The sequence below is a fragment of the Lepisma saccharinum genome, chromosome 6 (assembly GCF_977018435.1).
Source record: "Lepisma saccharinum chromosome 6, izLepSacc3.1, whole genome shotgun sequence".
In the NCBI taxonomy this organism is placed as follows: domain Eukaryota; kingdom Metazoa; phylum Arthropoda; class Insecta; order Zygentoma; family Lepismatidae; genus Lepisma; species Lepisma saccharinum.
In genome coordinates this window covers 53,392,841-53,416,021 of record NC_139234.1, presented here as the reverse complement: position 1 = coordinate 53,416,021, position 23,181 = coordinate 53,392,841, and the positions used below count along the sequence as shown (strand labels likewise).

Genomic DNA, 23,181 nt, shown 5'->3' with positions numbered 1-23,181 from the left:
TGTAAGGTTCAACAGTTGCTTTTCTAGGTTTATCTGAAAATTGTACGTGATAATACGACAGAAGTTTGAATAAATCAGCTTTCTGCAAATTGTCTAAATTATCATTTCTAAAAACAGACTCATAAATGGACTTCTTAGCTGGCATATATTCTACATCATCATTCAAAGTTGACGCATCACGTAACAATCTACATGGATAACTTTCATTATCATTTAATATAACTTCGGAACAAAAGTTAGACTTTGTACAATATTTCGAATCTTCTGTAGAAGAATATTGCCGAGTTAAAACAGAGGAAACTTCCTTTCCTTTGTCATTTAGCAAACTTACATTCCCTTCTTTAAAATCAATTACAGCTTTATATTTCCTCAAAAATGGAACTCCTAAAATGACATCGGCATTCAACTCTTTAAGAACAAAAAATTCCATAGAAAAGTATTCGTGCTTTATCTGCAGATTAATAATTTTACTGCCAACAACTTTACACTTCTTGGATCCAGCGAAACCGGTGAGTTTTACATCTTCCACGTTATCCAGTTTAATGTTGCCAATCAAAGACGATAGTTTACACCAAACGTCAAAATTTAGAACATTTGCCTGACTTCCAGAATCTATAATACAAACTACAGGTATTTGACAAATAATTCCATGAATAACTGGAACTTCAGTTAATGGAACCGGAATATCATAATCACTAACAGTCCATTCAGGTTCTTCTTCAAACCATTCCAATAGAAAATTCACTTGTAGTGGTTCCGATATTAAGTCTTTATCATCACGTACATTCATAATTTCCTGTGTTTGAAATGAATTTCGCTTGTTCAAATTTGGCCTCTCTGAAAGAAAGCAGAGTGAACGAGGCACTTCCATCCGATCCTTTAATTTAAATTTGTTGTTGATTGGTAAGATGTTCCAATACCAGATTGTCGTGTAAAGGTCCTTGATACATTTCCAGAAGGAGAATTTGATATTCCAGAAGTTGTAGATGCATCTTGTGGTTGTAATGAAGTCACATTAACAGGTTGACTGTAAGTAGGAGCGAGAGCAGGCTCACTTGTATACTGCGCTTGCCTATTGTAGAAAATCCTTCCATTCTGACTACTGTTAGGTAACTGATAAGTTATAGCATCCTGATTATAATTCCTATTTGTAATGTCACCGGAAATACCAGAGTATGCATTATTTCTTTGGAATCTGAAATTATTTCTGTTATTATATGTAAATCCTTAATAGCCACGATTATTTCTACGTCCTCTAAAACTACCATTGCTACCTCTAAACTGTCCATATCTTGAATTAGCATTGCCAAATTCATTAGTAAAAGGTACTTGAGCATCCATCGACGAAGTCTGAGTAGAAGATGAGCAAGTGTTTTTGGTGTGTTTAACATTAATTTGCTTGACACTAAATTTTGATTTCATACTGTCAGGATTCTTGTTGGGTTTAACCTTACTACAATTATCTGTTTCTTCCGGTAAGAAAATAAGTCCTCTTCTACTAGTTCGGACAACATCTAATTTCCTTAACATAGTTGTTAACTGGTCCATAGAACGTATCTCATGACAAGTTATGTTATTAGCTATATTATTTGGTAACTGGCTAATAACTAATTGAATAACATCCAATTCGTTTGGGTTCTCAACTAAATTGCAATAATTTGAATATGTTTTCAACGCAAAGCTTTCTAAATCACCATGTACTGTAGGATCATACTTCCTGTTCCTTAATACTGATAACTGAGACTGTATTATTTCCGGACTTGCAAATTGCTTCATGAATTCCCTTTGAAAATGATCATATGAAGAAAACATACGTTTGTGAGTTCTATACCAGTACGCAGCTCTGTTGGTGAAACACTGCTGAATACTCTGTAGCCTTTTGTTAATTGGAATGCCCATAAGATCAAGCATAGAATTAAGATGTTCTAGATATTCTCGAGCCGATTGGTCTTCTATTTTCCCAGAAAATTTAGGTAAATGAGACAGTTCATTTATCTTTACATATCTGTTTCCTCTATCCCCAACAGGGGTCGGGTACCCTATTCTACACCCTCGCGGGTACCCTTTTCTACACCCTCGATTTTTCGCACATTTAAAATATTCTCGTTACGAAAATTAGTTCTTCATAAGAAACGATGTTTCTAAATAGCGCGGAAAGTATTTTTTTTAGATCTACGTGCTAGGAAACTTACGTTTTTCAATATTTAGATTCCTTATGTAACGTCGAAACGGTTTTGCAGAGATTTCATCATGGCGCATCTTGGATTCATGTCACAGGCGCACGTCTGAACATTTTCTTTTTCTTCTTATCTTTGACTTGTGCAATGGGATAATTTGCAATTTCTTCTTGTTATGAATGACTTGTGCAATGGGATAATTTGCGCTTTCAATATATTATTTATGTAATTTATTGGCGTATTGGATATTTGAGACATTGCAATTGTTTTGTGCGACTTTAGACATTGGAATTGATTTGTGTGACATTGATTTAATACAAAAGGACTAAATATGAGATTGACACACGTTCAACGGATGAAGGACATAGAGGGCTTTGTTCGACGAGACATACGGGACATTGTACTTGACTTACAGGGAGATGGTCTGCTGCCTCACGAACCATTGGCGCTAGCCCCACGAACCATTGGCGCTAGCCCCACGAACCATTGGCGCTAGCCCCACGAACCATTGACGCTAGCCCCACGAACCATTGGCGCTAGCCCCACGAACCATTGGCGCTAGCCCCACGAACCATTGGCGCTAGCCCCACGAACCATTGGCGCGTGGATAGGTTAGTTCAGTTAGGTTGAGATCGATAGTTAAAATTTGGTGTCGTGTTAGTATCACGATCTAGAAATTGGAAATAATTGCGAACCATTTCAAACGACAAAATTTCAACTTTAAACGGCTGTACAGTCGTAAATACTTCTTTCCGCGCTCCATTTTTTTTTTATTCACAAATAGGATCACATAACCTTCATAATGAAATAAAAAAAATTTCAAAATTCGAGGGTGTAGAAAAGGGTACCCGAGCCCCCAACAGTAATTACAGGTAAAGACGTTGGAGAAATACAACGATCAAACTGACTTTGTGGATTATCACAGTAATTGTTATTTGTATTTGACTCATTAACACCAATTTCAGCATTTGGACAACTTGTGCCAGTCATTAATTTTGCATTACGCCTTTCACCTTGAAACCATGGTCGGCAAGCTTCATTCTGCAAGGAAGAAATATGACGAGACCCACACGTTTCACCAGCGACATTACTATAATGAACGGCAGGGAGGTTAGGTTCTTGCGAGTATGTAAACATTTGATTTATGTAACTATTTTCACCATCAGCAGAACAACATTGTTGAACGTTGGAATGTTTATCAATATTTGTAACGGTAGAATTCAATCTAGAAGTTTGCATATTGTTAATCGCATAATTACTTGTATCCTTAAACTGTACACTATTAGGTGACATATTATTTCGATAATGTTCCTCATTGCAGGTTGGAATAAATCTTTTGTTTCGCTTCCAGCGAACACGATTTCGAACATGTGGTTCATCGAACGTTGTTTTCACATGAGTTGTTAAAGATTCATCAGATGAATAAGTAGATGAATTAGTCACCCCCGAGTCAACTGCATTTCTAGCCCTTTCACGTGATGTCTTAGTTTGAGAACTATTTTGTGCAAGGGGTGGTTTCAGATTTCCCTTTGTGTTGCGTTGAGAATTTGCATAGTTAGTTTGTAAAACATCAACACGAGATTCTATATGTTGCAACCTGTTATTACAATCAGTAATATACGTACCAAAATGTACATTTTCCCTACCAGCAACTTCCAACGATGATAATCTATTATTAATATCAGTTATTTTGGATGAACATACTGTAATAGATTTATCGTATTCGCTAATCAAATCTTTATTTATTAAAATGTGTTGCCCTTGAACGTCTTGTTCTGTTCGGATTTGAGAAATATTGCTATTTAAAATACTTCCCAAATGTTCATTTTTCTTGACACATTCGGAAGCTATTCAATCAAGTTGTGTTTTAACATCGGAAGTCAAGTTGTCTAATCTTTGATTAACAGTATTAATTTCTTGATGAACCAATTCAAATTTTGAAGTTAGGTTACTATAAATATCCAATTCAAATTGTTCAAACTGAGACTTAATATTCTCACTAAACTCTGCAAATTCTTGATTAGATTGCTGTAACTGTAATTTCATATCTTGGTTAGCAAGATCCATTCGTGTTTTTAGTTCTTCATTAGACTGTTCTAACTGCAATTTCATTTCAGCATTAGACTGTTCTAACTGCGATTTTATTTCAGCATTAGACTGTTCTAACTGCGATTTCATTTCAGCATTAGACTGTTCTAGTTTCGTCTTGAGGTCTTCATTAGAAGCGACCATTAGCAATTGAATACTCTTAACAGTGCTTAACAAATCACCAAAATTCGGGTTAAGAGTTTCTAGATAAGCTGGCAAACTAAAAGGATCATAATCTGGTTTGCAACCTTTACAATAATAATTTTCTAGTGTAGTCGAATAAATTGTCCAGTGAGTGACTGTAAGTTTGAGACAAGATATGTGATGCCATGACGAGCACTGAGTACACTGAACATACCTCAAATCATTGTCTGGTTCATTACAACAAGATAATTTGTCGGGTTTTGTAGAACAAACATCATGTTCTGTAGTATTCGCATTACTGGAAGCGACTACGGGATTATCAGCATCAAAGTAAGTAGTCATTGTATTAGCCTGAATGTTTGTTTCTTTACGCGACGATTTAGATTTACTTTGCTTTAACTTATCAGCCATTGTGATCTTCACACATATGACGATTCACTTAAGAAGTTACGTTATACAAGCACACTGAAGCTTGTGACGTAAGTCTTACTTCAGCATATGACAAAAATTCTGTACCATTACAACAGACATTCTTACCACTGTCAGAAGATTGCACACTTTTTGAACAATCCTGGCTTCTGGGTCGCCACTCTTGATAACCGTCGCTGCGCTTTAACTTGCAGAACGATTATCAATGCAAATAAAATTGCGTAATTAACGATAACCGTTATATTTAAAATAAATACAATACAGGCGCAGAAAATCTCACAACTTCCATCACCATTTTTAGTACTTATTATTTCTCGTTACTATGGTTACAGCAACTTGATTTCTTGTATTTTATACAGCGTGATAAGATGATTATAACAATATATATATAAAACAAACATGCATAAGTTAAAACAACATCAACAACATAAATAATATTAACTTTGAACATGACAATTTGAGAATAGGACAGTCTCAAATACCATGCGAGGGGACATGACATTTGTAAATGAACACTACAGTGCGTTCGTTTTGGCTCCTGGTCGAGACTGCAGAACGGAGAGGCACGGCGCGGATGTCGGCATTTTCGACCCGTGACGGCCCTCTTGTTTTTACGCACATATCTTGAGCATGCAGAAAATTGTATTTATATTTCATAACGAGTACTAACCTGTGTTATAAGAGTTGCTTAAAGTGATGGCCAACTGCATTCACACATTCCCGGCATATTTTGATCAAATTTTGATTGACACGCAAAAGTGCCTTTTCCGTAATTTTTGTAAGTTCTGTTCTTATATTGACTTTCAGTTCATCTATAGTGTGAGGATTGTTTCTATATACTATTTTAGGGGTCCCCACAAATAATAAATTGCCTGCAAACGTTACGACATGATTCAGTTTTCCCTTAAGTGTCATACATAAAGATTATTTGTTTTAACGTGAATTTTTCGGCTGGCATTTCAATGGTCTCACGATCTAATTAAACACACACTGGGATTACATAGAAAAAATTAACACTGATGTGATCTATGGGACTGAACAAACTCGCACATACACACTTACATTAAACAGAAAAATTACACTTCCACGCAAAATCGAACAACTGTATTGATAAGCGAGCAACAATTTCGCCTGCAACGCGAGCTGCAAACAGCTTGTGCGCTCTCCCGACGCCTAAACACACAACTTTTGCATGTCAATGCGATTGCGGTTTCTTTCACCGAATGGTCAAAAATAACAACACTGCAAGTGCGCCGACAACTTGCGTGTAGTGTTTAATCTGTAAGGATGCCCGTTTGGGTATTTTTTTCTGAATCTTATTTTTGCGCAATGAAATAAAAATGTTTAAACTTAATAGAATTAGGTTAATCGTTGAAGATACCTATTATTTACAGGCTTTGAAACAATTAAAATTCGAACTTGAGAAGCAATTTTCTTTGTTTCTTTTTTTAATATTCCGGGAATGTGTGAATGCAGTTGGTCATCACTTTAAACAACTTTTATAACACAGGTTAGTACTAGTTATGGAATATAAATACAGTTTTCTGCATGCTAAAGATATGTGCGTAAAGATAAGCGGGATGGTCACGGGTCGAAAATGCCGGCATCCGCGCCGTGCCTCGCCGTTCTGCAGTCACGCGCTATCTCGGCCAGGAGCCAAAACGAACACACTATATTATAAAAAAAATTCAATACGCTATATAGGTAGGTTAACAATCTGCAATAGACACAGCAAGTACAACTTTATACATAATTGAAGTAATAGTGTTTCCATATACCATAACCATAAATTGATATTCACTGCTAAGTCTCAGCTTGTATAATCATGCACAATGAAAGAAACAGTTTATCATTATGTTTTATTGAACTCGTGCAACCAACATAATTATAACAAACAAAATATAATTTAACGAGTTACTGTTAAATCAAATTAATTCAACCAATTTTGGATTTGCATCTGATTGAATTCATGAAATGAGAGGGTTACAAGGGTTGGCATGTTTAAAACAAAAGTGTTTCAAACAACTTGTTTTAAACGTTTAAAACACACGGATTTTTTTTCACAAATATTTAAAACGTTTAAAACAAAGTGTTTTAAACATGTTTTTTTCAGACTTCTTTAAAACACATTTTGATGTTTGATAGTTTGTGGTTATTTGCATGTTTTGTAACTTTACCTTTTTATTCAATCCGTGTCATTTTGTTTATTGTTCATAGAAATCTGTTCAGTGACTGAAGCTGTGTTTAAAACACATGGCTATGTTTTTTTTAAAAAGTGTTTAAAACATCGTAAAAATTTATTAGTATGTGGATGAAACAGTTTTGTTCCTCACTTAACATACTGCACATAGTTGTTAATGTCAATATTTAGTTACATTCATGATAAAATATTTATTTAAGAAAACAGAGTAGGGTCATTCCATGTCAAATCAAACATTTTTTTAAAAAAAATGGTTGCATGACCATTTTAGAAAAAAAAATATTTTTTAGTACATAGGTTTGTACATGTGTCTAGATATCAAAACCAATGTTCAAAAAAAAAATTATTGTCTTTAGTTCTCCCGGGGCAGCCATTTTTCCAACATGGCGCATGGCTTTTTTTGCTCATGTAGCAGTATACAGAAACCTTAATATCTCAAAAACCATTAAAGCCAGAGACCTGAAACGAAATTCATTTTGTAGCTAATGAAGTATACTTCCTATGATATTCAGGTATGTTTTGCTTGAAATTGCATCGTAAGTACGAAAATTATGGTGGAAAATGGGGTAACAATAGTTAAAAAATTGCATTTTTAAGCCTGATTATTTTAATGAAGGGGTTTAGTCTAAGGCTTGATTTTTTTTTTCATGTGTAGACCTACATGCAGGGTGTCTGTAAATAAAATATCAGTGCCTAGAAATGCACCCCTTTTTTACAGCATGGGCTCAAACATGGCCGTTCATTGAATTTTGACAGTTTTCGGGGTTAAATATCTCAGATGGGTCCCCTTTAAAAATTCTGAAATTTGGCACATAGGAAGCCCTTCAGGAACCTAACTCACAATAAAAATCTCAACTTTTAGATTCAACTCGTTTTGGTCAATATGAGGTAACGTATGTCACCTAATTTCTGGCGTTGCAAAGTAAGGTTAAACTACATTCCATACTTAGAATAGTGAAGTCTTTTCTTTTTTTAAAATTTGGGTTAAATAAAGGCTCAGAAAATATAGTAACATAAGGTTTTAACACTTGACTTACCATAAATTGAAATTACAAGGTATGACAATTGAAAATCTGCGAAATTTCATTGCAAAAGGTTTGATTTATGAGGTACCCATGACCAGTTGGTAGTGTCAGCTCCAAAGTTGAGCTTCCCCCATATTTTTATCAATGTAGCAGTACATGCAGCTGAAGATAGGCAGTGGCATGCCCAGGAATTTCGAAAGGGAGGGGAGGGGGGTTACATATACTTTTTTAGTATACAGCCCTGTTTTTGCCACATTATCCTGCCTTTGACGTAATTGTTTATTGAATACTAGGCCAAAGGTATTGTGTTATGACCCCCACAAACCCCTCCTTGGGCACTCCACTGAAAGTAGGCTATTTATTTTGGAGTGTCAAAGCTGGTAGAATATATTATCTTTTGTTTCCTTTATTTTCCACTTTTTTTTCTTCCAAGAAAATACATTCATTGAAATAGATGTGATCCATGCACAGCAGAAGATTCAGAGACATGTTTTGATAGGATGTGAGGCAAGCCCGGAATTGATTGATTGCATGTACAATCTCTGCTGTCATTCTTCCTTTGCCTAATGTGCCGAGAGTAGTGACTTGTGAATGTCCGTTATCTGTGACAGGAAATGGAGTGTTCTGTAATATTTTTAACTGGAGAGGACTGTTATAAATACCCTTTTGGTAAGGTTCCCGAAGACCTAACTAATCTTAACAAAGTCAGTGAAAATGATAACACTTCTTAGGTCAATACTACAGGTGTATGGCTTAGAGACAATATGCAAATACCATTAAATATAGCTTTTTATATGGTAAAGTATGTTGTGATCTTCAGAAGTACCTTAAAGAAAAGGTTAAGTAAGGTAAGGTAAAAAAAGTGTCAAGAAAGCCTTATCAATATGCCTGATATGTTCGAGTAAAAGTTTCATATGTGGAGAAAGTGACTCACTTAAATGCCAGAATTGAAATCATGTCTTTGTGCAAAGCCAAGGTAAACTAAAGGAAATGAATGAAGTCTGTTTTGTTTTTTATGCATCTCCTGTTTCAAAACTGAGGAGACTGATTGCAGAAAAACAATAAAGTGATCTTGTTCGAAAAACTATTCACATCCTACAAGGAGTGCAATGGAAACTGGAAAGTTGCTTTTCACTAAGTATTAAAGCTGAAGAAAAGGAAAGCAAGTGTGACAATCCTTTGCATGGCCAGTACAATCATATAATTGAAATTATAAGAAGAAAAATGTAAATGAGCAAAAAACTAATGTTGAAAAGATCAGAATCATCAGTTTGATTGCTACCACTTGGTCAAGAAAAAATATGTGATGAACTGAAGGTTTCTGATAATTTACTTAGGAACTTAGTGAAAGAACAAAGAATCCTGCCTGATTTAACAAAGAGAATGAATAGGAACCTGGAGCTGACAATACCAACTGCTCGTGGGTACCTAATAAATCAAACCTTTTGCAATGAAATTTCGCAGATTTTCAATTGTCATACCTTGTAATTTCAATTTATGGTAAGTCAAGTGTTAAAACCTTATGTTACTATATTTTCTGAGCCTTTATTTAACCCAAATTTAAAAAAAAGAAAAGACTTCATTATTCTAAGTATGGAATGTAGTTTAACCTTACTTTGCAACGCCAGAAATTAGGTGACATACGTTACCTCATATTGACCAAAACGAGTTGAATCTAAAAGTTGAGATTTTTACTGTGAGTTAGGTTCTTGAAGGGCTTCCTATGTGCCAAATTTCAGAATTTTTAAAGGGGACCCATCTGAGATATTTAACCCCGAAAACTGTCAAAATTCAATGAACGGCCATGTTTGAGCCCATGCTGTAAAAAAGGGGTGCATTTCTAGGCACTGATATTTTATTTACAGACACCCTGCATGTAGGTCTACACATGAAAAAAAAATCAAGCCTTTGACTAAACCCCTTCATTAAAATAATCAGGCTTAAAAATGCAATTTTTTAACTATTGTTACCCCATTTTCCACCATAATTTTCGTACTTACGATGCAATTTCAAGCAAAACATACCTGAATATCATAGGAAGTATACTTCATTAGCTACAAAATGAATTTCGTTTCAGGTCTCTAGCTTTAATGGTTTTTGAGATATTAAGGTTTCTGTATACTGCTACATGAACAAAAAAAGCTGGAAAAATGGCTGCCCCAGGAGAACTAAAGACAATATTTTTTTTTGAACATTGGTTTTGATATTTAGACACATGTACAAACCTATGTACTAAATATTTTTTTTCTAAAATGGTCATGCAACCACCATTGGATGGTTTGGCATGGAATGACCCAGTAGCTACCACGTGCGCTGACTGGGGCCTGGCAACTGTGGATTAGTTGAAGCTTCTCGAACAGCGTAGATGCGAGAATGCGAGATTTAAGACTAGTTAAGACTAACATAATTGTGCATTTTAAGAAGTTAGGCAAGCGCTACTTTATAATAGGAACCTAGTCCATCCTTGTTTAGTCTTAGAAAACAAGTCTTCTTGGCATTATGTTTAAAACATGTTTTTTTCGGCTCCTGTTTAAAATATTTAAAGCATGTTTAAAACAAATAAACTTTTTTGTTTATTTTATAAAAAACACAAATTTTGCCAACCCTGGTTACATGTAATGCATCCCGTGTTTTTATTTTTTTTATTTATATATGTAGCTGTTTGTTCTCTGTAATGTAATATATACATTGGATTGTCAAGTTTGGAGGAATTGCAGAATTTAAAAACAATAATGAAATTTGCAGAAATTATAAACTAATTTTTCTTTTATTTTCCAGACTTGTGGTGTCACAAAATGGCCGAGCATTGCATATTGTGTTCCCTCATCAATTTCTTGACTCTCCTGAATGGTTTGGAGTTTCAACAGATGAGTATTTTCAGGTAAGTAATGAAAGATATTTTTATATGTGCTTGTGTTCACAATTAGGAAGACAATGCTATAAATTTCTGTGTTTTGTTTGTTGTTCAGCAGTGGCGTGCACAGGGCAAGATGAATGCTCTGTCTCCTTTGAAACAGCCCTCCCCTCGAAAAGAAAAGAAAGAATGAAAATACCTGATAGTGATAGTAAAATCATTTTAAATTACAGTTATGATTTTTTTTAAAAGGTCATAATTATACAAAATTCCTGGATATGTCACTGTGATTTATGAGTAGGCCTATAGAAACAATCACAACAAATCAATTAAACAATGTAATATCAGGGTGAATCAATCTCATACCTGGGAACCTTGTGTTTGGTCTGCAATATATAACGAGCCGACACAAAACAATCTGTTTAAATTCTCTGTTGTAACATACTCAAATAATATACCTGAGAATTGCCTTTGGGTGTAAGGCGTGACCAGGGTGCGAAATCCTGGGGTGACAGGGGATCCCCCCACACACCAACAATCTTGGCCTCAAAAATCCCCCCCAGCAAACATTTCCGAGGGGAGAGTTTTTGTTACAACTAACAAAAGATAAACAATTACTTTTAATTTCAAATATACTGCACTAAGAATAATATCGACTGCATACACAAATTAGTGTAGTAGCGAGTGTTCAATGCTTTTTTCTCTCTCAAGATAATCATTAGCAAATCTACATCAATAGGCACAATAAAAGTAAAACAAGAATGCAAAACAATAATAACTATGAAATCTAATTGATTTATATTAACATAAAGCAGAAACTTAATAAAAACTTACACATAATAAAAACCACTTCAACTATTTCATGATTTATTAACATCTTTAACCAGTTAGTAAAGGACGTAGAGTGCTACTTTATAATATCTGACTCGCGTACTTTCGACGTGGCCTTTGGCCACGTCTTGTACGCTCGCATGCATGACATTCGGCCACGTTGTGGGCGCAATCATGTTATAGTGGGGTTCTTCATGACTTTGAAAATGTCTGCATGTTGTATTGGATGATGGGAAACATATGTATAAGTTTGAAAAGTTTAGAAAGTAACTTTGTGCGTATGGGCTCTAATAAGGTACAAATATTCGAACTATTTTTGTCTATTTTCTTCATAATGAACTGAGTAAATAATAACCGTTTCAAGATAGGTAGTTGGATGTTTTGCATCAACGAAATGAATAGCGACTAAATTGAAAATGCAATATTTACGTATTTTGTTATTTTCACATTTTTGAACGTAATTGGATAATAACTGTTTTCCGTCAAATCCCTACCTTGCCTCTGTAATAAATTCTGATGCTTGTATTTTGAAATTTGAAAAGTCTAGCATAATTCCCTTACAGTAGTTTCCGGGGTGAAAATAAACTTTCTTTAAGTTCCCTAGCAACGTCCGTTTCCATGGACAACAACAGGCACGGCAAGCTCTAAGGAATTGCATGTCATTATACTCCCTAAACATTTAGTTAAAACAAGCACGATGTAGATATTTACGCATTGAGTATAACAATATATACGTAATTGTATCTGGGCTGAAACTCCTTATTATGTAGATGTCACTCTTGTTTCAGGCACCTTTCCAAACCAAGAGTTCATTCATCTGTGTGCTATTGATCTGTGAGAAATATAATGTATCTCGACAATTAAGAATGGAAGGAAACAATGTGTGCTGCAAATAATGTCCGTGGCAACGGTTGCTAAGGACGTGAGAAAAGGGCATTTTCACCCTTAAGGAAGGGCCGATTGAGAGATTTTTGAATTTTCTCGGCCTTTTGGGACGATTTCATGGGGGGTCGTAATCGGGCGTTTTTCGCCTCCGGGGCTTCCTTCATGGAGAACATTTATGTCAGTGAGTCAGTGAGTGAGTGGTGGGATTGGGGCTTTATATATATTGGATATATTTAAAAGTAACACATTTATTTATTTTTGGTTTTGATTGATTGATTTGGTGTTTTAAGTCCACTTTATGCACATTAAGGCTAATCGGGACTGGACCTGCAGTTGAAAGTGGGATCCGAACCTCTATGTGCCTCCACCTGGTATCGAACTCCGGACCCCTTGATTACAAGGCGGCGACGCAACCACTGCGCCATCGTATTTATTTTTGGGTAATTAATAATAATATATTTTTAATTTCGTAATTTATTTTTACTTTTTATAACACTATAAATATCTATATGGTATAATTTATATGTATGTCTGTGGGGAGGGGGGTTATAGATTAAGACCTTTCTCCCCCCACCAGTCTTAAATGATTTCGCACCCTGGAGGTGACCCTTTCCATAGACACCCAAATGCACATCCCTGGACTACATTTTCCAGACTAATAAGGCTCTGGCATCTAGACTCTCAGCCCTGCCAAAATAAGTGATTATATCTTTCAGATGTTTGCAATCATGGCTTTCTCATCAATCAGCCACGTGTCATGAATTATTCTGAGAATAACATCATAATATAATACCTGACTAACATATTTATCCATATACATCTTAATAACCTCCCTCGCCATCCTCTTATTATCAATAAACAAAGCATATTATATCCATCAGGTTGAGGGGGGAGGGAGAAGGAATTATCATCTCATACCTTCTTAATCTTCTTGTGCGGAAAACCTCAATGAGCCACCAATATATATTTTCCACATTTAAAACATTATTTTGGCCCTCCTCTTTTAAGCATTTTAAGGCAATATCACTCGAAATGGACAATTTTTGACACAATAGAATTTACACATAATGAATGTTGGACCATGAAATGTACTTCTGTATTGAAAGCTTAAGAATATAGCCTACATAACTGTTCACAGGAACAAAATATGCATTTAGGGCACAATCCCAACTCTAGTGATGACAGGGCCTCCCTTATGGCGTAGTGGTAGCATCGTAGTCTTATAATCAAGGGGTCCCAGGTTCGATTCCTGGTGGAAGCACGTAGTGGTTTGGATTCCACTTTAAACTGTAGATTAGACTTACTGTGCATAATGTGGACTTAAAGCACCAAATCAATCAATCGATCAATCTAGTTACCGCGCACTAATAGGCAGGAAGTGCCGGTCGTGCGATAGCAAACGATCCAGGTTGAGTTCGGGTCTTGGACGGTAATTGTACCTTTTCAATGCAGGGACGGGGATAGAATACTTTGAAATATAACACTTTAATTCTACCCGATACACCTGGCACCTGTAAACATAAATGACAACTCGTACAAACGGTAAAAAATAGATGTATTGGAATCAAAAATATTTACACAACAAACACAATAGAGGTCCCCCTGACTCATTCGTCCATTCACTCGCTCATTCATTCTCATGGGTTTATCAACATGAAAATACTCGTACAAGGTTCGTATTTCATCAACGTACTCTTTCTTTTGTTTAACATGAACTTGAAATTAGGTCGTTAATCATAGCTCTTGTGCTCCTTACAATTGAATATGTGCCAGCCCTCAATAAGAACAATTATCAAAATTAATGATCGGCGTGATTGAACCTTTAGTTCACCAGAACATTCGCATCTAGGCAGCAAGTATCAAATATGCCATTTCTCTTGGACAAGCCCTCTCGCGTCCTTCCAACAATTACAACTTCGCTGCGTGACGCAATACGCAAATAAACTCTAGCTGCCGGAATACCTCAATTCACCTTTGGCGCGAGCAAAAATTACGTTACCACTCTATAACGAAGAAAAATATCACTTAGAGTCCAACACAGATATTTCTGCCGTGCGATGCGCGACACAACTCAAGAAGCAGTGTTGCTAATGGAGCAGATAGAAAAATCGCTGCAGTGCGCCGATGCACAGTTGTTACGTACAACAAGAAAATTAGAGAATTCAGGTCTATCGAACGTTGAGTTTTAAACGTCATGCATTATACCAGGACTAGGATTAATATGTACTAACAAGTGGCTTTGTATGTAGCTACATACATGTGGACTAAAAATTCGCAAAATATGAACTAACACATACGTAAAATTACCAAAAATGCTGCAAAGAAGACTTCCTCATACGATTCCTTATTTGAGTGATTTCAAACAAAATAAAAAAAAGTATTATTTTCCATTGCATTAATGCACTGGTTGCGTTCTAATTGTTCACTCCCAAAACCCGTATATACTGGTACGGAATTGCAACGGCAGATAATAACATGCCAACGTGTTAACACGTGCCGGAGCCAAGAGTTGAAATGCTGTTGGAGCCACATAATTTATTTATTTTGAACAATTCCAAAATTATTAAATATGAACAATTTGTGAATTAAACCTGTTGAAATATGTAAAATTAAGTATATTTTCCTTAAATATGTAAAAGTAAGCATTTATTAAAATTAGAAATATGGAAAAATATTGATAATAAAATGTACCTTTAATCACTACAAACATTATTATTCGTAAAGATATCACAAAATTTCAGCGATATTTCGTCAAACTAAAAGTATGTATTTACCTATAAATCCTAGCCCTGATTATAACCAGTTGATAACATTGAACACAGCCACGGGTTCGGTAAATTGTCTACAGTTCAGAAGCACTCGCACACAACGTCAAATCGGTCAAATACTTTGTATAAAATAAAAATATGGTGCTTCCAATCCAACAAAACTCACCGTCACTTTACCTGCCTTTCCCCTTCCGTGACAGAAATAGTACTTCATTATTACAGTTGGCAACACTAGTTACTAGCTAGCCAATGAACATGCACTGCATAAAAGAAGCAACCACTATGCCGTGCTATATTGCCACATTACCGTCCCTGCCGAACGGTGTTAACCCCGAGCTGGAGCGCTATTCAATTGTTTTCAATTATGTTTGCGCGAGTGTGTCCAGGAATGGAATGACAATATGGCAACAATAGCGAAGGTTGACGAGCAGGGTAGAGCACGTGATGCTAAGAGAGAGGGAGACGAAACGAAAATTGGTATCTATGCAACGGCAAAGATATGTGTGTTGTACTCTACACGACCTGGACAATTTTAGCACATATTATTAAATAATCAAAAGACTAAACAGTCAACCCTCAATTAGCTATACAAACAACTGGGCGGCGATTTACTTTACCGTGGAGCACACTTTGACAAGTTACCATAGAATGTAATGCAATAAAGGAGCTTTACATTTAAATGTTGACATTAAAAGAGATTAAAAACAAACAATAAAAACTACTTATATTATCACAATACTCAATTTCAAGACCAAAAGTTAGGTTTGGGGTGTTCCGAATCATGCCGAAAATCGCGAATCAAGATGGCTTTAGTTTTATGAGGTAGGGCGATGAGCGAAAACAATACGTTCATATGTGGATATGAATCGACATACGAATACTACCAGACTCTGCTACATCATCGGGTGGTCCATCTTTCCTAGGTATGGGAATTCACACTAGGTTCCATTGTGACGAAAAATGTTCCTTCGGATGTCAATGGTGATGATATTTGGCACTTTCACTTCCTCTCGACGTCGCGTATCTCTCCTTCGCTCTGATGTCGGCCCCCGATGGCTAGCGTTTCCAGGCTCGTCGCTTCCATCTGCTGGGCATTCTCCTCTTGGACGTCGGCTGGGCATTCTCATCCCAAACGTCGGCTAGGTATCCTCGTCTCGGACGTCGGCTGGGCATTCTCACCTCGGACGTCGGCTGTTTATCCGTCGTTACTGCTGGGCGTTGGCTGGTTGGGCAATCACAACGGATGGTGTTGGCGGTATCGCTGGCCGGTTTCCACGGCATGGTACGTCAATGATGTTAGTGTCGGCTAGCTCGGCTGTAGCTTCGCGCCAGATGGTAGTGGCAGCGTCGTTGTGGAACGTCCCCTCTCCTCTCTATCCTTTTAGCCGACCTTGATTTTTGAGGTTTTTGACTTCCTCCAGCGATTGAGGTAAGCACACTCGTATCAACTCACTGGCTATCACACACTGATGTTCGCAAAACAAAACTAAGTCCACCGTATACGGAGATGTAGAATGGAGGTGCTCTCGCTACAAGAATCGCGGTAAACTGTGTGAAAACTTCGGAATCTGTGGTTTTATACCTCTTTTGAATATGTTAGTTGGAATATCGTTAAAGGTAAGCAAGCGTCGTTTCCTTCCCCGGCAAGGTTGTTCAAATCGGCTGCATTCTATCCTCACCTGGCCCAGCGCGTGTCAAAGGGTAGGTATGGAAGGATGAAGTCTCAGTCTCTCCGGCGACTCGCTTGCAAGTCCGTATTTCGCCCATGATTTCCCCTTTTATAACCGATTCGATCTTGCATGCATGATACTCAGTCGATCATCTTGAAATTAAATCCAGGTGTCCTTTATAACATGCCGCTTCAGTTATCCAACTTTCAATTAGGGTCTTTCTTTCTCCTTTGTGCGCCTGACGGCGGCACGCTTGCAGCCGCCCCGACGCCAACTTCCGTCAAATCGCGTGCGATATCTCCGCTATGGAAGCCGCTATCTTCGAAATGACTTCAAGTTCTCAGAATTATAGTTACAATTACATTCAAAATAAGCACGTTAATTGTCACGGGGGATGTTGGAAATGTTGTCCTCGTGCATCCACTCGTTTTTGTCATGTTTTTAGGAAATTTCGCGTAGCTTTGGTAACAAGACACGCTAAAAGGGCATTAAGTTTCCTAACAGCTTGTGGCGCCGAGTGCCAACTGAAACACATGTCTTTGAGCATAACTTGTGGATTTATTTCTAAACCCCTTTTCATTTCAGTAACTTCGCGATCTCAGTTCAGTCGTATTTTTCAAGTGGTTACGTGTTAAAAGTGTTCTTGCGATTTTCTATTGTTTTATACAGTGTTTATTAAGCGTATAGTGTTCCAAGTGTTATTTGTGTTTTTCTATAGTTTTAATAATGGCACATACACACACATTACAACAAAACGTAGGGCCTCCCCGATGGCGCAGTCGTACCGTCGTCGCCTTATAATCAAGGGGCCCCGGGCTCGATTCCCGGTGGAGGCGCATAGTGGTTCGGATCCCACTTTAAGCTGTAGGTCCAGTCCCGATTAGCCTTAATGTGCATAAAGTGGACTTAAAACATCAACTCAATCAATCAACACAACAAAACTTTTTACGTACGATTCGTATCTGATTACAAATTGAGGACTAAAAGTGGTAAACGTTGTAAGTGCCAAAAGCGAAAGTGTTGGGAAATCGCATCGTTCCGCACATCACCCCGTAAGAACGTTCACACTAGTGACCTCTTTACATGCCCTTTGAACTACTTAGAGGGCTACCAACCACTTTTCACGTTTACCACATTATAATGCATGCCACATTTCACAGTTTAACGTGGAAAACTGTGTTTGAATTATTTTGGGACTTAGATCGTTTACCAATTTTAGTCTGCAATTCTTGAAGGGATGTTCGTAGACGATTTTCAACAGAATTCCCAGGTGTGCCTGTTCCACACAGAAATACCGTGTGAAACTTTGTGAAGAGATTGAGAACGAGAGTGTTAAATTTGTGTAAATGAATTATGGGGAATGCTAGTGTTGGGGTAATTGATCCACGTTTAATATTCTTCTCTAACGAAGGAAGGTTCCATTTACAGGGAACAATGGAACCTTACTTCGTTGTTGAAATCATTTTGAATAAGGATATCTAGCCTTTTTTTCTAAATTAAATTTTCTTTGAAAAAAACTCACTATCCTGCAATATTTTTATCACATTTTGATCACACACTGTGACTTTATCTCTCCTTTCCCAGCAACAATGGGACCTTTCGTTCATTGTTGAAATCGTTATGAAAAGGGATATCTAGCCTTTTTTCAAATTTAATTTTCTTTTAAAATAACCCACTATCCTACAGTTACTTTTATCACATTTTGATCAAAAGAAGTGTCTTCCTTCATCTGTCGTTTTTCATCAATGAGAGACAGCTTTTGTTACATTGTTGTACTTTCTAAGTTTCAGATTTGCAGCCTTGTTTAAATTTAACTTTCTTTAACAATCTCTCATTTCTACAATGTTTCTCTCACATTTTTATCGCATGTTGTGCCATTTCCCAGTTTCCCGCCAAATTTAGCGAAATCAACAGATTCAGTGTGCATGGCTACATGAGCGTAAGTGTTTCGCGCTCATCTCGTGACTCGAACCCGCGATATCTCAATCTCTAAACTAACATGGCTTCTTCTCCCGTTCCTCTTTTGTCACCCTGACTTATCGGTTAGCGTTAGTAAAGTGTTATCTATGGGGGAAATTGTAAAATAAAGTCTATGCAACAAACCTTCACACATTAGAAGAACTGAAGGAGAATATCAGGAGAGAAACTGTAGCAATTTCAGAAGATGAACTGTTGTGTGTGTAAATGGATATTTCCGAAAAACATGCCAAAATCGTGTGGATGCACGAGGACAACATTTACAACATCCCCTGTGACAAGGTACGTGCTTATTTTGATTGTATTTGTAACTGTAATTCTGAGAACTTGAAGTCATTTCCAACGGCTTCTACGAGTATAGCGGAGATATCACACACGATTTGACGGGAGTAGCCGTCTGGGCGGCCGCGAAGCTGGCCAAAGGGCAGAAATAAAGTCTCTGCGATTAAGAAAAGTTTTCATCATTATAGACTGAAAGAATTCTCGCAATTTTAATTACTAACTGTTTCAAATATATTACATAATTTTTATATGAGACTTGTCAGTGCCCTATATTATTTACACCATCCTCGGTCATCACTATTACAAATCTAAGGGAGGTTAAATAAGGGCTTATAAACACGATGAGAATTGATAGGCACTAAAAACTCGCAAAATAAGCAGGCAAATAAGAACAACATACAAAATAGGTACTAATCGTTCTGCACATCGCTATACGACGCCAGGGGTCCCAGGTTCGATTCCTGGCCTGGGTATGGATGTTTGTGAGTGTTCATTCATCAATTTAATCATGTCACTCATCTCAATCTTCGCAAATTAGCCAAAAGTGGCACAAAAAGCGAAGTAAAATAAATGAAATCAAATCAAACTAAACGTGAGATTAGGCACTGAAAAAGCTGTTATCTTCGAAAGAAGCACTTGTGACTAAAACAGTCACAAAAGAACACTATACATGTGAAACATGAATACCACTCACTCAGGCACATAGTGGTTCTGGTAATTTACTATGCATTACAGAGAATAATGATATATTGCAGAGGGGGCCACTCCGCGACTTGCACGTTATTGGCTAGAGCTTGTGACGTCACCAAGCGGACACGAGCGGAAGAAAGCTATGCGTAGAATGTAGCAGATGGCCCATGAAACGCTGTGTTTTCATGCATCTTTTGGTATTATACACCAAAGCTGTTAATTTAATTTGACAACAAGAGATTAAATACGCGATAGAAGAATACACTTATTTCGAAACAATGCATAGTTTATTTTTCATACATTATATGCGTGATATCTTGTCCCTGTAGGCTGTAGTCCACTGCCAGCTTTTCTTTCCAGCTAACCTATTGCATTTATTTTAAATGTCTAATTCTAAGGAAAGTTCTTGTCCGGGCATATTCTGATATGACTTTTTACTGAGTATCCTGGAATTTCCCTTTAATATTTTTACGCTACTTTTCAGATTCTCCAGTTGATCGCCACGATGAGGATAAATTTGTTTTTGTTATGTAGTGTCTTCTTCCACTTTTGGCTAATCGCGACGAACAGGATGAGTGATGTTTAGTTTAAATTGATGAAGGGACACTCGCAACAGGCACGTATCCAAGGGGGAGCTTAGTGGGCTCGAGCCCTCCCGAAAGTTTGCGGTTTACAATAGATAAAATGAAGTTTTTGGTTTCTTGTGGTGAGAAATAAAATAATGTGACGATAATTTAAGGAGAGAAATAATTATCCAGTCAAGCACGTATCCAAGGTGGGAATCAGGGGGCTCCAGCACCCCCTTCAGGAAATTACGCTACACAAAATTAGGTTCATGGCTTCTTGAATAATGTGATGATAATTTGAGAGAAATAATTATCGAGGCAAGACACAGAATGTTCTACAACCCTGTTATTGTTAATAGCGCGCACCCAAGGTGGGATCAGGGGGCTGGAGTCCCCCCTTATTTTTTCAGTTTACACTACGTAAAATTAGTTTTTTTTTGGATTTGATTTATTTTATTTTACTTCGTGTTTTGTTCCTCTTAGCTAATTTACGAAGATGGGAATGAGTGATGAAATGATGAAAATGATAAATGGACATTCACATACAACCATGCCTGAGCGGGATTCGAACCCGGGACCCTTGGCGTCGCAGCGCGATGTGCTAACCACTCAGCCACAGGACCCGGCAAAATTAGGTTTTTGTTTTCTTGAATAGTGTGCCGATAATATATAAGGAGAGAAATACTTACCAAGGCAACACGGAGAATGTTCTATAAGCCTGTTGTTGATAATATTGCATTAAAACTTTTCTTGCGCTTTCGGTGTTGTCGCAGCACTATGCAAAGACTTGTCAGCATTTGGAAGCTGCAAACGCCACACGTAGGACGATTCATTGTAATTTTTTAATCTCTGGAAAGCGCGAGAGGGAACGTTCTTGAATAAGAGAAGGCGTCGAACTACTGGCAACATTAACGAATCGTTTTATCTGTGGAACGTTCTAGAATATAATGAGGTTAAAATACGCGGCTTCAATTTCCAGGTTGATCTGTACAACAGAATCGGTTAATGAGTATTCAAAGGTAAGTGTGATAGTTCATACAGTCCATTGGTGGCTTTATAAGATCTAGTGATTCGAAAATGAAAAGGACTAAATACCATAAAGTAACGAAGTCTACTACTAGTTCCAGTTCGGGTCCAAAGCTGAAGATATTAACGACAGCGGAATTTCCGGAGCCTCGGTGTAGTGCTAGTTCGGGTCAAGGGCCGAAGAGATCGAAGGTCTTTCTCTAAAGTGAATATTTAAGAAGTAACGAGTATTGGAGCGGTTAATTAAAAAAGAAGTAAGCTGCACAGATCAACTGAAAATCAAAGTTTTGAGTGATGAGTTAGTTGTGCCCGGACCAAATTTTCCCAGAATTTTAGAAGAGGAGGGTTATGCATACAATTTTTGGTGGTCAGCCCTTATTTTGCCATCTTTTCCTCTCTTTGACGTTCTTTTTTTTTTTAAGGAATACTTGGTCAAATTGGGTTATGACCTCACCAACCCTCCCTTGGGCACGTCACTGGAGATAAATGAGTAAGCATGTAATCATACTGGGAGATGAAACACTAGATGTGTTGGGATCGGAAGGGTTTTCATTGTGAATTAATTGTTTCGAACTGTATTCGAGAAGACTTACTTTGTTTTGTGCCAATATATGACAAGACTGCGGAAGTTGTGACAGACAATTGTGAACACTTGCGAGTGCTTAGGCCTCAATATGAATAATTTGGTGAGTTTCGGCTTTTATAAGAACTGTAAAACATGGGAGGACATGACACAGTAGTGGTGTTCAGGCTCGAATCAGAGAGAAATATTCGAGAAATTTCTGCGTCCAGTTCGCAGCCCACAGTTTGAGTCTCGCGTTGTCGAGTGGATTATCCATCCCGTGCGTGTGTAACAGCTTCGTAAAAACACTCGAAGACGCCATAGATGTTTTGATGTCTGATGATAAGAAATGGACAAACACACATACTGAGATGGTTCCGGCACACAATGTTAATGCATGGGAACAGAGGAGTTGAGTGGTAAAAGATGTTCCGATTTCACGTTCTAAATAATTTGGCAGCCTTGAACAGTGGCGACGATTTTGGGAATAGTTGCTCCCCATTTTTTTGCCTTCACACTATGACCTCTTTATGCTAACCCTTGTATACCAAGGGAAGATAAAGTAAACTTTTCTTGAACCCACCACTCCCGTTTTGAACCCAATTGCCACCATTGGCCTTAAACATACAATTGTGAGGTTCTATCTATACCCCTTAAAAATATGGTGTTTAGCCCCACGAAATGAATTCCTGGATACGTGCCTGACTCGCAGAGAACACCTATGCCCATGCTGGGACTTGAACCGGGAACTTCGGAGGCGAAATCGAAAGTCGACCACTTAACGCCCTCGGCTACCGAGCGGGCGAATGAATTAGATGATGGCTATTGTATAAAGGGTGTCTTTTCGGGAAACATTCAAATAGCAATATTTCTTCCAGGTAATATGTATATCCTAGGAACTTCATTCTTGCAGGCTTACTAGGTTCTGTCATGTGGGTCAACAATCTGTGTAGTACTCTGTACTGTTTGTGATCCACATGGATTTGTGATCATCCATTTCATCTACT

The 23,181-nt window shown here is 37.4% G+C and overlaps 1 protein-coding gene across 7 annotated transcripts in view; it reads left to right on the top strand.

The window, feature by feature from the left end:
- The window catches only part of bves (popeye domain cAMP effector bves), a 217,248-nt gene that overhangs the window by 139,652 nt on the left and 54,415 nt on the right, over window positions 1-23,181 (top strand). For all 7 annotated transcript variants that reach the window (XR_014441781.1, XM_083123927.1, XM_083123926.1 and 4 more), the window contains exon 4: window positions 10,842-10,944. Coding sequence is in view for 6 of the 7 variants with exons in the window: in XM_083123927.1 (XP_082980053.1) it covers window positions 10,842-10,944 (103 nt within the window). In the remaining variant the exon portion in view is untranslated. The remainder of the gene's footprint in view (window positions 1-10,841; window positions 10,945-23,181) is intronic.